Source organism: Chiloscyllium plagiosum, unplaced genomic scaffold (assembly GCF_037043375.1).
Source record: "Chiloscyllium plagiosum isolate Xiang-an unplaced genomic scaffold, Cpla_swu_hap1 HiC_scaffold_7, whole genome shotgun sequence".
NCBI classification, from domain to species: domain Eukaryota; kingdom Metazoa; phylum Chordata; class Chondrichthyes; order Orectolobiformes; family Hemiscylliidae; genus Chiloscyllium; species Chiloscyllium plagiosum.
Genome location: NW_028270145.1, coordinates 81,784,277 through 81,797,855, shown reverse-complemented (window position 1 = coordinate 81,797,855; position 13,579 = coordinate 81,784,277). Strand labels below are relative to the sequence as shown.

The following is a 13,579-nucleotide window of genomic DNA, read 5'->3' as shown; positions in this document are numbered from 1 at the left end:
CACCAGGGATATATTTTCCTCCCCACCCCTTTCCGCCTTGCGCAAAGACCGTTCCCTCCGTGACTACCTGGTCAGGGCCACGCCCCCAAACAACCCACCCTCCCATCCTGGCACCTTCCCCTGCCACGCAGGAATTGCAAAACCTGCACCCACACCTCTACCCTCACCTCCATCCAAGGCCCTAAAGGAGCCTTCCACATCCACCAAAGTTTTACCTGCACATCCACCAACATCATTTATTGTATCCGTTGCTCCCGATGTGGTCTCCTCTACACTGGGGAGACTGGACGCCTCCTAGCAGAGCGCTTTAGGGAACATCTCTGGGACACCCGCACCAATCAACCACACTGCCCTGTGGCCCAACATTTCAACTCCCCCTCCCACTCTGCCGAGGACATGGAGGTCCTGGGCCTCCTTCACCGCCGCTTCCTCACCACTCAACACCTGGAGGAAGAACGCCTCATCTTCCGCCTCGGAACATTTCAACCCCAACTTCAAGTACATGGGATGTAAGCCACCCTTTTATTGCCCCTTTCAAATTGCCCAGAGTACAGTTAAGAGTCAATCACATTCTGGATTCACATGTAGGACAGATGAAGTAAAGAAGGAAGATTTAGTCCCATAAAGGACACTAGTGAATCACATAGGCTTCTGCAAAAATTGACAGTAGTTACATGACTATCATGTGACTAGCTTTTACTTCCGGGTTTTCACTGAATTTATATTTTACCAGCTGCCATGCTGAGATTCCATTTTGCAGCACTGTATAGAGTCATAGAGTCATACAAATTTGGCACTCATATTCATTTATTTATATTGCATTTTGGTCATGTTATACAGAAGTACAACAACTCAGAATTTGTTTTGAATAGTCAAATTGTTACATAATTATCCTATGCTATTACAACCGAGGCTGATGTCTCAAAGTTCACACAATGGTGTATTTGAGATTTCAAAGTTGCATTGCTGGATATAATTATGACATCCTGTGTACTGGAGCTACACGCGTGAATTTTGTTCAAAGCATAACAGCATTAAATTTTTTAAATTAAGGGATTTTATTTTGGAGATTGTAGCTGGACACTTTTTTAACGTTGTGATAGTCATGACAACATGACAACATACAAAGGAAATTGTTATAATCTAATTCAATCAAAATGCCTAGTTTGCTGACAGAGAAATTGCAGATATGAATCACTTCAGTCATTTGTGCACAACAAAAATCAATTTGACAAGGCACATTATCCTTTTATTATCTATTTTAAAAATTCTTCGAAGTTTTTGAAAGTATTGAGCATCTTCTGATTTTGGGTGGATATGACTAGACAATAAAATCAATACATACTTAAAATCTTCTATTGCTCTTTTAATAACCTTATAATGTGATCATTTTATGGAAATGTATATGGAAAAGTTTTTTGGGTTAAATAGTAGAAAGTCATATTTCCAGCCAGCAAAATATTCTTTATTTGGCCTATGAAATTTGAGCAAGAGCACATAAATAGGCTGTAGTAATGTCTATTTAAACATTGTTAAACAGTGAAGCCGTTGACTGTTTTAGGCAAAGATAGAGAGATTTTTGAACAGTAAAGGACTTTAGCATTTTGGTGAGTGGGCAGGTAAGTGGAGCTGTGTCAACAAAAAGATCAGCCATGATCATATTGAATGGCAGAGCAGGCTAAAGGGGCCAGATGGTCTACTCCTGCTCCTCGTTCTTACGTTATGCTCTTATATTATAGTTCAAACAAATTTGTGAAAATGTTTCAAAGTTATCAGATTTTAATAAGTTCAGATACATTATAAGGATATGTTCAGACACTAAAATCAATATTTATCAAGTGGGATAAAAACATACAAATGAAGAGAAAAAAATAAATTTTATATTAAATCTTAAGCAATGTGTAAACCTTTAGTTCACAGTAAAGATCATTTCAGTTGTTGATCATTGCATCAAAAATATTACTGAGTAAATAATCAGTTGCATTATACAATTCAATTTAATAAAGAAGTAGAAATCATGCAAATGAATATACATTGTAGCAATGAAAATCCCTGTTATCATTCCTTATATGAATCAAAGTGAAGTTTACAAAAGGAGCTTATGGCTTCAAACCACCTGAAAATGTGTTATTGAATAGTCATTTTTAAGATTCATCGAGATGACATGGCTAGAAGTTAATCCTTTAGAAGCCAGGAATTTTTAATTTTAATCTTTCAAAAATGTTTTTTTGTAATTTTGAAAGCAGTTGGTGGATTAATTTGACACATGGATAACGGTATAACTTCATAAGTAATTGATGTTAAACAGTTCTGAAGCAAGAACACAAAACTATTAAGAATATTTGAGGTGGAGATAATTGGATAATTACTGACTGATGGAAATACAATTAATAATCAATCACTATGAAATACAAATTATTATTGAAAAGTATTTTCCCATTTTCCTCCCTTGAGCATTGAGGCTGGCGTAAGCATTGAAGAACTTCAGCCTTCAGACCTGCCGGAGCGCTTTTCCTGAAATCTACTATATGCGTAAGGAAATCCAACAGAAGTTCTCCATTTTCATTTCCTTCAATGAAACACTCTGTGATATCAAAGATAGAAGAAAGCTCATAGATATGATACTTCATTCTCATTTCATCAAGGACTTTGTGGACATCAAGGAAAAGGCAACTGCTGAGAAACCGGGATCCAGCTTTCCTCCAAAGTGAATGATAGCCACCGTCATCTGGTAATAATAATATTTGAAAGATATTTGTGAAAACATTCTTATTTAATTTGAATTCTGATACTACAAAATTCCTCTGTAAATTATTTATTTGTCTCAATAGCATTCGGGGACAGTGATTATAGTCATGAAGTGAAAATAACAAATGCTGGAGATCACAGTGGATCAGACAGCATCCATGGAGAGAGAGCAAGTTAACATTTTGAGTCTAGATGAAAAGCATAGTATCATGAAGTATATGTGGAAAAAGTGCAACTAAATTTATTAGGGTAACCATGGTGTGATAACAGAACTGGCTCAGGTAAACTAGAATTAAACATTGGCACACAAAAATGTAACAGAATAATAGGATCCATTTATAGAGGAGATAGTTTCAGTAAAGGCAAAATATATTCCTACACGGGTAAAAACAATGACTGCAGATGCTGGGAACCAGATTCTAGATTATAGTGGTGCTGGAAAAGCAGAGCAGTTCAGCCAGCATCCGAGGAGCAGGAAAATCGATGTTTCGGGCAAAAGCCCTTCATCAGGAATGTTCCTGATGAAGGGCTTTTGTCCGAAATGTTGATTTTCCTGCTCCTCGGATGCTGCCTGAACTGCTCTGCTTTTCCAGCACCACTCTAATCTAGAACCTATTCCTACAAAGGGGAAAGCAAATACAAGCAAATCTAGAGCTCCCTATTTGGCAAAAGAGAAATCAAGCAACATGAAATAGAAAAAGTGTGCATATGATAGATGCCATGTGGTCAGTACAATTGAGAAACAAACAGAATATAAAAGGGTTATATGGGAAATGAGTTTTAAAAATTAAGCAAAGAGAGTTTGAGAAGATACTGACAGCTAAGAAAGCAAGGTATCCAAAAGTCTTCCACAGTGATGTGACATTGGAAGAGTTGTAAAAGTAGGAAAGGAATGATTTTAGATGTTACACATGAAGGCAGAAGACCTGACTGGGATAACAAAAGAGTACTTTTTACTTGTCATTAGTGAGGAGGAAGTTGCTTCTCAAATCAGTATGAAAGGAAATATTCAGACACTAGATGGGCTAAAAATAGATGAAAGTGAAGTATTGGATAACCTGACTGAAGTTGGTAAGTTACTTGGATCAATGTTAATGCAGTTGGTGACATTGAGACAAGTAGGAGCTGAGATATTGATGGTATCTTTCCATTCCTCCTTAAATAAAGGTCTAGTATCAGAGGATTGGAGAATTGCAAATCATAAATTCTTATTCAAAACATGATGTAAAGAAAATCCCAAAAACCACAGGCCAATCAGTTTTACAGCAGAACGAAGGCTTTTGGAAACATTAATTTGGGTCAAAATTAGCAGTCACTTGGACAAATGTAAATTAATTTCTCTGAACCAAAAGGCCTACGTTCAAGTCCCACAAGTTCATGTGGTGCATCATAACATACCAAGACAGGCTGATTAAAAACATAATACAGAATCATGAAAATTTGGAGGAAAGAAATTAAGCCATTCAGGCCATCAAAGGTTGCTCCTCACATTCCAATTCGATTCTTTATAACCTGCATTCATTAGTATTCTTTGCTTACAAGAATATAATTCCCCTTCAGAAATAAATGTTGATTCTGCATCAATCAACATATTTTCTTTATTCATTCACTGGCTGGGCTAGCATTTATTGCTCATTCCTCATTGCTCAGAGGGCAGGTAAGTGCCAACCACTTTGGTGTGGGTCAGGACTCACATGCAGGCCAGATCAGGGAAGGATGACAGTTTCCTTCCCTAAAGGGTGTTAGGTTTTTCCAACAATCGCCACCATTAGCTCCTCAATTCCAGTTTTTTGTTCTACTGAATTTAAATTCCATTACTTGCTATGTCCCAATTTGAACCCAGGTCCCCAGGACACTATTTGATTCTCCAGATTAGTTGACCAGCAGTAATATCACGAGGCTGTCACCTCACCATATTTGAGCAGTGAATTCTGCATTCTATATCCACCAATTTTTCATTTCCTAAAATGCTGACCATTTTCTTTATAAATGGCCTCTTATAAACACTTTATGGGTGAAAATATTCCATGTATTTTTACCCAATCTTGGAGACATCTAACAGATTTCTGCTGCTCAGCTGCAGTGACAAAAGTACGAACATCTGAAGTCTTTAATTCAAATGTAAATCCCTCATCACTACCGATGCTGGCTTTGCACGACTTAGCTTGTGGAGAAAACTTCAAGAAGTAAACTAGCATTTGTTGAAATGTTGGATGCAGTGGGGCATTGCTCAAAGAATTTCTCTTCCACTCTTGGGTGTCCCTGAAAGACAGTTTGCATTTCACTGAAGTATTAGTATTCTGGAGATGTTGACTGCTCTGTATATCAGGAGTTTTGCTGATTTAGAGGTCTTTATTGCCAAACATTTATTGCTGTTGTTTGTTATATAATGAGCCTGCACAGATCACCCCGAATTAGATCTCTTCATCAATGGTGATCTTCTAAGAGATGTGGCTGCCAAGATCTGAGAAGTGCTCAAAATATTCAAGAGTCTCTACAACGCCATTAGGAAGAGGTCTATTTGACTGACCTGTTGCAGGTTGACTTGAGTTTTATTTGGCAGCAATCAAGGGCAAGGCAAATCTCTTTTATGCAAAATATGTTAACTGGTTTATAAATAAATTTAGTGCAGAATTGATTACAAAAATGCAATCACCTGCACACAGCAAGTCATGTATATTTATGGTGATCAGTTTAATGTTGTCATGGATGTCAAGTTAAACATTTGTACATGCAAATATACAGACATATAAATTAGGAGCAGAAATAGGTCACTCAGCAACTTGGACTTGTTTTAGCCATAGGATGTACGCAATTGAGGAGAATTTGTGTCAGGGTTACCCTGCTGAGGACAAAAACTTCAACCATAATCCTCATTCTTTAAGATAGTTGCAATTATTGCATTTCTTTGGTTATATGGAGGAAGTGGAAGGAGGGGGATCTTGTTATTTTTCTTCTCAAATGCATACAATGAATGCTGATGTTTTGCTCTGAGGAAAAGCCAGTTTTGAAGACTTCTTTTGGAATATCATTGGTACCATTTTACCTGTTGATCTCTCTTGATTTTATCATAGGATATTGAGGAGTGTAGTCTGGAGAGCATTAGCTACTACTTGTGTATTCATAGTTGATGAGTTGTTCAAAATGTTGTTGTTGAAGAATGGCATTCTCATCCTTCAGTTGAGAAACACAATCATGAGAGTAAAAGGGATTTTGCATATTTATATTAGACACTTGTGGCTTCAAAAAAGCTTTGCTTGTTATGATGGTCAGCCTACCTCAGGCTTATCTTTTTCTCTACCATATGAGCGTTAGCATCAAGATTTGTCTTTTGGGAGCAGTTTTGAGTTTTTTGAATGCCATTTATTTGATTTGCCACGTTAAGTCTCTCTGCGAAGCCTGATGTCTGTTTATTTTTGTTCCAGGAGACCTCATATTTCAGTATATTTTTTTCAACAAACCAATCCAAGCGATATGGATATTTTAGCCCAATGCTGTGGGTTATAGCAATCTAGTCCAGTTGATTTTATCTTATCTCATTATTCTAGAATTGATGTTGATGTGTGACAATCGAGGTTGGTTGAGTTGCACTTGGAACCTCTTTCTGTAACTGGGTTGCTTTTGGGGCTGAGGCATTGTGTTTCTTCCTTTTGAAATTTAGTAACTGGTGAAAATAACATCGTTGATAATGTGGGCATTCAGAATTGAGCAATATAGTGATAGATAAAGACGAACAGCTAAAAATGCTGGCAGTACTCCTGGTAGGGAAGTCACTACGCCCATCTGAGATGCATCCTAGTTTGCTGAGAGAGGTAAGTGAAAAAATTGTGGAGCCATTGATAAAAATTTTCCAGAACTCTCTGAACACAGAACTAGTCCCACGGTACTGGAGGAGTGTAAATGTGGAGCCATTGTTTAAGAAAAGGAATCCAGGAAATTGCAGATCTGTCAGCTTGACAGCAATAGTGTGAAAACTGACGGAAGTTATAATTTGGGATACGTATACATACACTTGGAGAAAAATAAGTTAATAGTGGACAGTTAGCGTAGCTTTGACATGGGCAGGTCATGTCTGACAAGCTTAATTAAGTTTTTTGACAAGGTGACACAGTCAGTGGATGAAGATACTGCTATGGATGATATACATTTGGATTTTCATTTGATATTGTGCCACATGGCAGGTTGTTTAGCAAATTAGAAATTTGTGCAATTGATGGGTCCTTGGCATTATGGACTAGAATTGGTTAAAGGATAAGAAACAGAGGGTGGTTATAGATGGAAATAGAATCATAGCATCGTGCAGCACAGAAACAGACCCTTCGGTCCAACCAGTCCATGGTGAACATAATCCCAAACTAAACTAGTCCCACCTGCCTGCTCCTGGTTCATATCTTTCCAAACCTTACCTATTCATGTACCTATCCAAACGACTTTTACATATTGTAATTGTATCCACATCAACCACTTCCTCAGGAAGTTCATTCCACATGTGAACCACCGTCTGGATAAAACAAAACATTGCCTCTCATGTCTTTTTTAAATCTCTCTCCTCTCACCTTAAACATGTGTCCCCTAGTCTTGAAATCCCCTGTCCTAGGGAAAAGACAGCTATCAACAATTCTATTTATACCCCTCATTATTTAATAAACTTTTATCAGATTGCCTCTCAACATCCTATGTTCCAGTTTAAAATGTCCTAGCCTATTCAGCCTTTCTTTATAACTCAAACCTTCCACACCCAGCAATACCCCTGGGAATTCTCTTCTGAACCCCCTCCAGTGTAATAATATCCTTCCTATAACTGGACAACCAGAACTGGACACAGTATTCCAGAAGAGCCCTCACAAATATATTGTACAACCTCAACATGATTTCCCTACTCCTATACTCAAACAGACAAGCAGTGAAGGTAAGCATGCCAAATGCCCTTTTAGCCACCTTGTCTATATGTGATGCAAACTTCAAAGCATTATGTACCTGCATCCCTATGTCCCTCTGTTCTACAACACTAACCAAGATCCTTCCATTATTGTATAAGCCCTATCCTTGTTTCTTGTACCAAATTGCAATACTTCACACTTATCTAGATTGAGCTCCATCTGCCATTTGATCAAGATCTCTTTGTAATCTTAAAAAGAACTTTCTTCACTGTCTACTATGCCACCAATTTTGGTGTTGTCTGCAAATTTACTAACCATGCCTTCTATATTCTCATCCAGATCATTTATATAAATGACAAACAAAAGAGGACCCTGATCCCTGTGGAATGCTGCTGGTAACAGGCCTCTAGGCTGAAAAGCAGCCCTCCACCACCATTCTCTGTCTCCTGCCAATAAGTCAATTACATATCCGACTGGCAAGCTCACTGTGAATCCTATTTGATTTGACTTTACTAAGTAGACTGCCATGTGGAAGCTTGGTGTTCCACAGGGATTGGCAATGGGACTTTTGCCTTTTCTAATCAATGTAACAATTTGTAGATGGCTGTTGTGGGCAAAGTCTCTAAATGTATAGATGATACTAAGATGTGAGAATAATGGATTATGAGGAAGACTCTGAGTGACTTCAGAGATACAAAGAAAAACTAGAGAAAGTTGGCTTATTTTCTTTGGAGCAGAGAAGATCAAAAAGTGATCTTATTGACAAGTTCAAATTCATGAACAATTTTGACAAGGTAAGGAAGGATATTCGGTTTCCTTCAGTTGGTATGTCAGCAACTAAGGGTAACAATTTCAAGATTTTTAGCAAAGAAACTAGGAATGAGATGAGGAGAAACTTCTTTACTCAGAGTTGTTAGTAATTGAAATGCACTATCTAGGAGAGTTGTGAAGGTGGATTCTATTGGAAGTTTCAAAATAGAGGTGGATAGATATTTGAAAGTGATGAATTAGAAGGATACAGAGATAGGATTAGAGAATGGCGCAAGCTAGGTTACTCTTTTGGGAGCCAGTTCAGTCATGATTGGTCAACAACCTCCTTCTATACTGTAAAATTCCATGATTCCATAAAATTTGAGCCTCTGGAGGTAGGTTTGCTTGCTGAGCTGGAAGGTTCATTTCCAGACGTTTCGTCACCCTACTAGGTAACATCTTCAGTTGGCCTCCGGGCAAAGTACTGCTGATGATTCCTGCTTTCTGTTTATATGTTTGGGTTTCTTTGGGTTGGTGATGCTATTTCCGGTGGTGATGTCATTTCCTGTTCTTTTTCTCAGGGGGTGGTTGATGGGGCCTAACTCATCATCAACAAACACATTGAGTTAGACCCAATCTACCACTCCCTGAGAAAAATAACAGGAAATGACATCACCACAGGAAATGGCATCACCAACCCAAAGAAACCCAAATATATAAATAGAAAGCAGGAATTATCAGCATTGCTCCACCCGGAGGTCCACTGAAAATGTTACTTAGTAGGGTGACAAAACATCTGGAAATGAACCTTCCAGCTCAGCGAGTAAACCTACATCCACAACCTCAACCTGATCTACAAGTCTTCACAAAGACTTGAGCCCTGCAATGCCTTAATGCTAGGTGGATTGTCAATGCCAATTGGACAAGATAATAGTCTGTCCAGCAGGCAATAGTCCTCCAGCTGGACTGAGTGATAGAAACATCACTTAGAACTTTGATCCAGTCAATAACATAATCCACAAAGTATCAACGCTTTGATCTTGGGTGCTTCCAAGTGTTTTGTGTTTGACCTTCTGGTGGGAAAAAAGTTTGTTAAAATGAGACAATGCTGAGGATTCTTTGTCAGCAAGAGAATTACATTTACATAAATCTTTCCTACTCCATTTGCCCAATGCTTCCACTCCAGACATGAATGTTGTTGTCAACCCTGGCAAGAAAAATCCCCAGAAGAACATATTCTTCTTTTTGGATGGCCACGAGGACTTCATCAAAGTCAGAATGGAACTTTTCCAGAACAGGTTTACTAGAGTTAAGGGTCAGAACATAAGCACTGATGAAGGTGACATCTTGTTTATAGCTGAGCTGTAGTTGAAATGCAATGGGTCTTTCATTTACGCAACTGAACACTTCTGACAGTACAGGTAAGATCCTATTCCAGACAGTAAAACTAAATGTGTGGGCACAAGGGTCACTGTCAACCTGACTTTCCAGTACAAGTTATATCCCTCTGTTTGTTCCTTCATTATACCTACCTGGAAAGATATATCTCACTGAGGTCAGCATAGTCTTTCAGAGTTTTAATAGCTCAGCTTAGATGACTGTAACTGTTCCTCTAGACAATCAGCACATGAGTGTTCTAATACTCCAAGTTGAAAATTTTAAAATGCTTTTCTTTGCCTACAAAGATGTTGATTTCTCAAGATGTTGCTCCTCAGCCAGATAAAAATAGGGTAGCCTAATTTTAAGATATCTTTTCCAGCCCCATCCTCTCTTGGGGTGAGCAGAGGGAGCAAGGACAACTCTGTCCCAATTCAGGTGTCCAATGGCTTTCATATTTCTATCCCATGTACGTGTCATGTTTACTGGGAACTTGAAAATTCAAAACCTTATCCTCACCATCTGTTCTCCACTGCCACAGGGATTGTCAAATGAATCCTGGTAGAAGCTCTTATATGGCTTTATTCATTATGGGAACCTTGGCACATGTAATTGTTCAGACAATCTTGATGGGTTAGAATACTTGGAATCCCTACAGTATAGAAACAGGCCATTTGGCCTAACAAGTCCATACAGATCCTTGGAACATTAACTCACCCAGACCCGGGTGGGGAGAATGTGCAAACTCCACACAAAGAGTCACATGAGGCTGCAATCAAACCCGGGTCTCTGGTACTGTGAGGCAGCAGTACTAACCACTGAACCACCATGCTGCTCCCACTGAGCCACAGTGCCGCTCCCACTGAGTCACCATGCCACCCCCAATTCTTGCCCAATTCTCAGTGAGATGTCAAACCATGATGTTTGGGACCATCTTATGGCTATAGCTTTCCTGCTTCCATCTTCACAAACCATGAGATCCATAGTCTACCTTTTTCTGTTCTGCCATTAACAATATCTTTTCATGTAAAGTAACCCATGCTATGTTCTGTTTTCAACATCATCCATACAATCTTTAGATTCTTAAGGCCAGTTAACATTTTATATCTAATAACCATATCAATGACCAGCCATTGTCTGTTTCCTGCCATCTAGCTAACTCATTCGGTACAATACAATTTTTACATTGCTTCACGTGCAGTGTACTTCCAAAGAAGTCATACTGAACTTGAAATACTAACTCTATTTCTCTCTCCACAGACAGACTACTGAGTTTCTCCAGTACTTACTGTTTCTTTTTGTGCATTTATAGTCTTTTTGAACATGCACCAGAATGTATCAATCTAAATATCAGGAGGCAAATGGATAAATGAATAAAATATTAGATTATATTTTCCTTGTTGAATTTCAATTAATGCAGAGTCCTTATGTTTGCATATCAGAAAAATTAGACAGCCACTTACCTGCAGTTTGTACTATTAGAAGTTTGCCATTAGTTTCCAGAAGGCTGTGAAAATACTTGATGGTATCGTGCAAACTTTCTACATAATACAACATCTAGACAAGAAAATTTAAGATCAGAAATGCAAATATATTTTCATTTAAGCTGCTTTTATTTTAAAATTAATTATGATACCTTCCTCAGTGTTTAAAGACACTGGATTTGAAATTTTGGTGTGATCAATGTGGAATCATATGCAATTTGGAAAGCCCAAAGATGGGGCAGGGAGTTTACTTCTGCCAAAATTGACCATTGTTGTCTCTGTTCTGCTACTTGCAAGTAATGGGGAGCATGAATGAATTTATTTTTGCCACAAACAACTATATTTGTGTGAGTTCTGCATACTGTGGGAATTACCTCTAATACTGATATGAGGCCTTAAGATACTGTGTTCTAACGTAGCCTTTGAAAAATTTCTCAATCCTAAACTCTTGGTAATGAATGGCAAGTGAAGTTGACAACACTGTCACAAAGCTTCTGAAGGAGTTGAAGATTTTCTAGATCCCCTTTCAGACTTTCTCGGTCTTAGAGCGGCACGGTGGCTCAGTGGTTAGCACTGCTGCCTCACAGCACCAGGGTTTCCAGGTTCAATTTCAGCCTCGGGTGACTGTCTGTGTGAAGTTTGCACATTCTCCCCGGGTCTGCGTGGGTTTCCTCTGGGTGCTCCGGTTTCCTCCCACAGTCCAAAGGTGTGCAGGTCAGGTAAATTGGCCATGCTAAATTGCCCATAGGTTAGGTGCGTTAGTGAGAGGGAAATGGGTCTAGGTGGGTTACTCTTCGGAGGGTTGGTGTGGACTTGGTGGACCGAAGGGCCTGTTTTCACACTGTAGGGAATCTAATCTAATCATTGTAGCAATACTCTGATAGTCCAGTTTTCTGCCAGACAAGGAATCAGCTCTGGAGGAAGTGAGACTGCAGATGCTGGAGATTAGAATCGAGAGTGTGGTGATGAGCAATCAGCCTGGTAGGGTAGTGCATTGGCTGTCCTCCAAATAAGGACGCAGAATGTCAGGATAGATTATTCTGAGCTTTTGCGAGCTTCCTACCTTTTGACAATATCTGCAAATAGGGTGAAGTCTCACTGAATCTTCAATAAAAGTGGATTTTAGTCAAAACTCCCTAGAACTATTTGAAATCATGGTGATGTTGGGTGCCTGGACACCTCATATATAAAGCATTTAGTCATGGCCAAACTGAAAGGCTCATCCCTATTTATGGGAGATATATTTGCAGTAAGATTGGATGTTCCAGCAAACCCTGCCTCCTGCCTCTCTTTTACATGTGGTGGATTACAAAAGCAGTATACAATGTATACTAACTCCAGCATGGGCTGAGGACCATAATAGGGCTTATTTGTATGACTGGAGATTTCCATGGATGATTTTAGGAGAAAGATCCCCAATAAAACTATTTTTCCCAATCTCAACAAAAGGTTGTTTCAAAGCACATTAAAAAAATGCTCCTAAAATTAAAGTGAATTGCAACACAATTAATATACTGTAATTCAGTTCTAGTTTGAGAGTCTCATTGCTCATAAAACAGATAAATGTTTATTTAATTCTTCACCTCCCTTAAAAAGGAAGAAATAAGTATTTTTGCGTTAACGTACTCCAGCTATAAAACCGTCTCACGTTTTAGACCTTAACATCCATAATGAACTTGGACTGTAATTAAGAAATTAGATAACAAGACAATTATCTCAAATAAATATTAAACTATGGTTCAGTGGTTTTGAAACCAAATAATGCACATGCAGTTCAAGAAGTTGGAATGTATGAGAAAATTGATATTATATATTAAAAATCAAATAACATAGTCCAAATGTATTTCCTTCTTAATTTTCCCAGTTAATCTGAAGGTCTTAATGATGTATTCATTGGGATATAGAAAAATGAGAGGTGACCTTATTTAAACATACAAGATTCTTAGGGGACTTGGCAGGTTTGAGATAGAAAGGTAGGAAATTCTGGGAGCAGAGGGCATAATCTCAGAGTAAGCAGTCACCCTTTTAAGACAGAGATGAGGTGGAATTTCTTCTTTCAGAAGGTAGTGAATCTGTGGAATTCATTATTACAGAAAGGTTGCATCATTAAAAATATTTAAGGCGGAGATAGTCAGATGTTTAATCAGTAAGCAAATCAAGGGTTATGAGCACAAGGAAGAAAGCGGCTTTGAGGATTATCTGATTAACCATGATCTCATTGAATGGCAGAACAGAATTGATGGGCTGAATTGACTATTTCTGGTTCTATGTCTTATGGTCTAGTTTTATTGGTTCATGAATGTGAAGTGTTGACCTCCTGGCCTGGCATAGCGGCCTCTC

General features: G+C 38.5%; 1 protein-coding gene across 2 annotated transcripts in view; it reads right to left on the bottom strand.

Annotated features, from left to right (window-relative positions):
- Window positions 1-789: 789 nt before the first annotated feature.
- The window catches only part of hnmt (histamine N-methyltransferase), a 32,947-nt gene continuing 20,157 nt past the window's right edge, over window positions 790-13,579 (bottom strand). For both annotated transcript variants that reach the window (XM_043694070.2, XM_043694071.2), the window contains 2 exons: window positions 11,219-11,312; window positions 790-2,728 (listed from right to left, as the gene is read on the bottom strand). In XM_043694070.2, coding sequence (XP_043550005.1) covers window positions 2,388-2,728; window positions 11,219-11,312 — 435 coding nt within the window. In that variant the 3' untranslated portion in view covers window positions 790-2,387. The remainder of the gene's footprint in view (window positions 2,729-11,218; window positions 11,313-13,579) is intronic.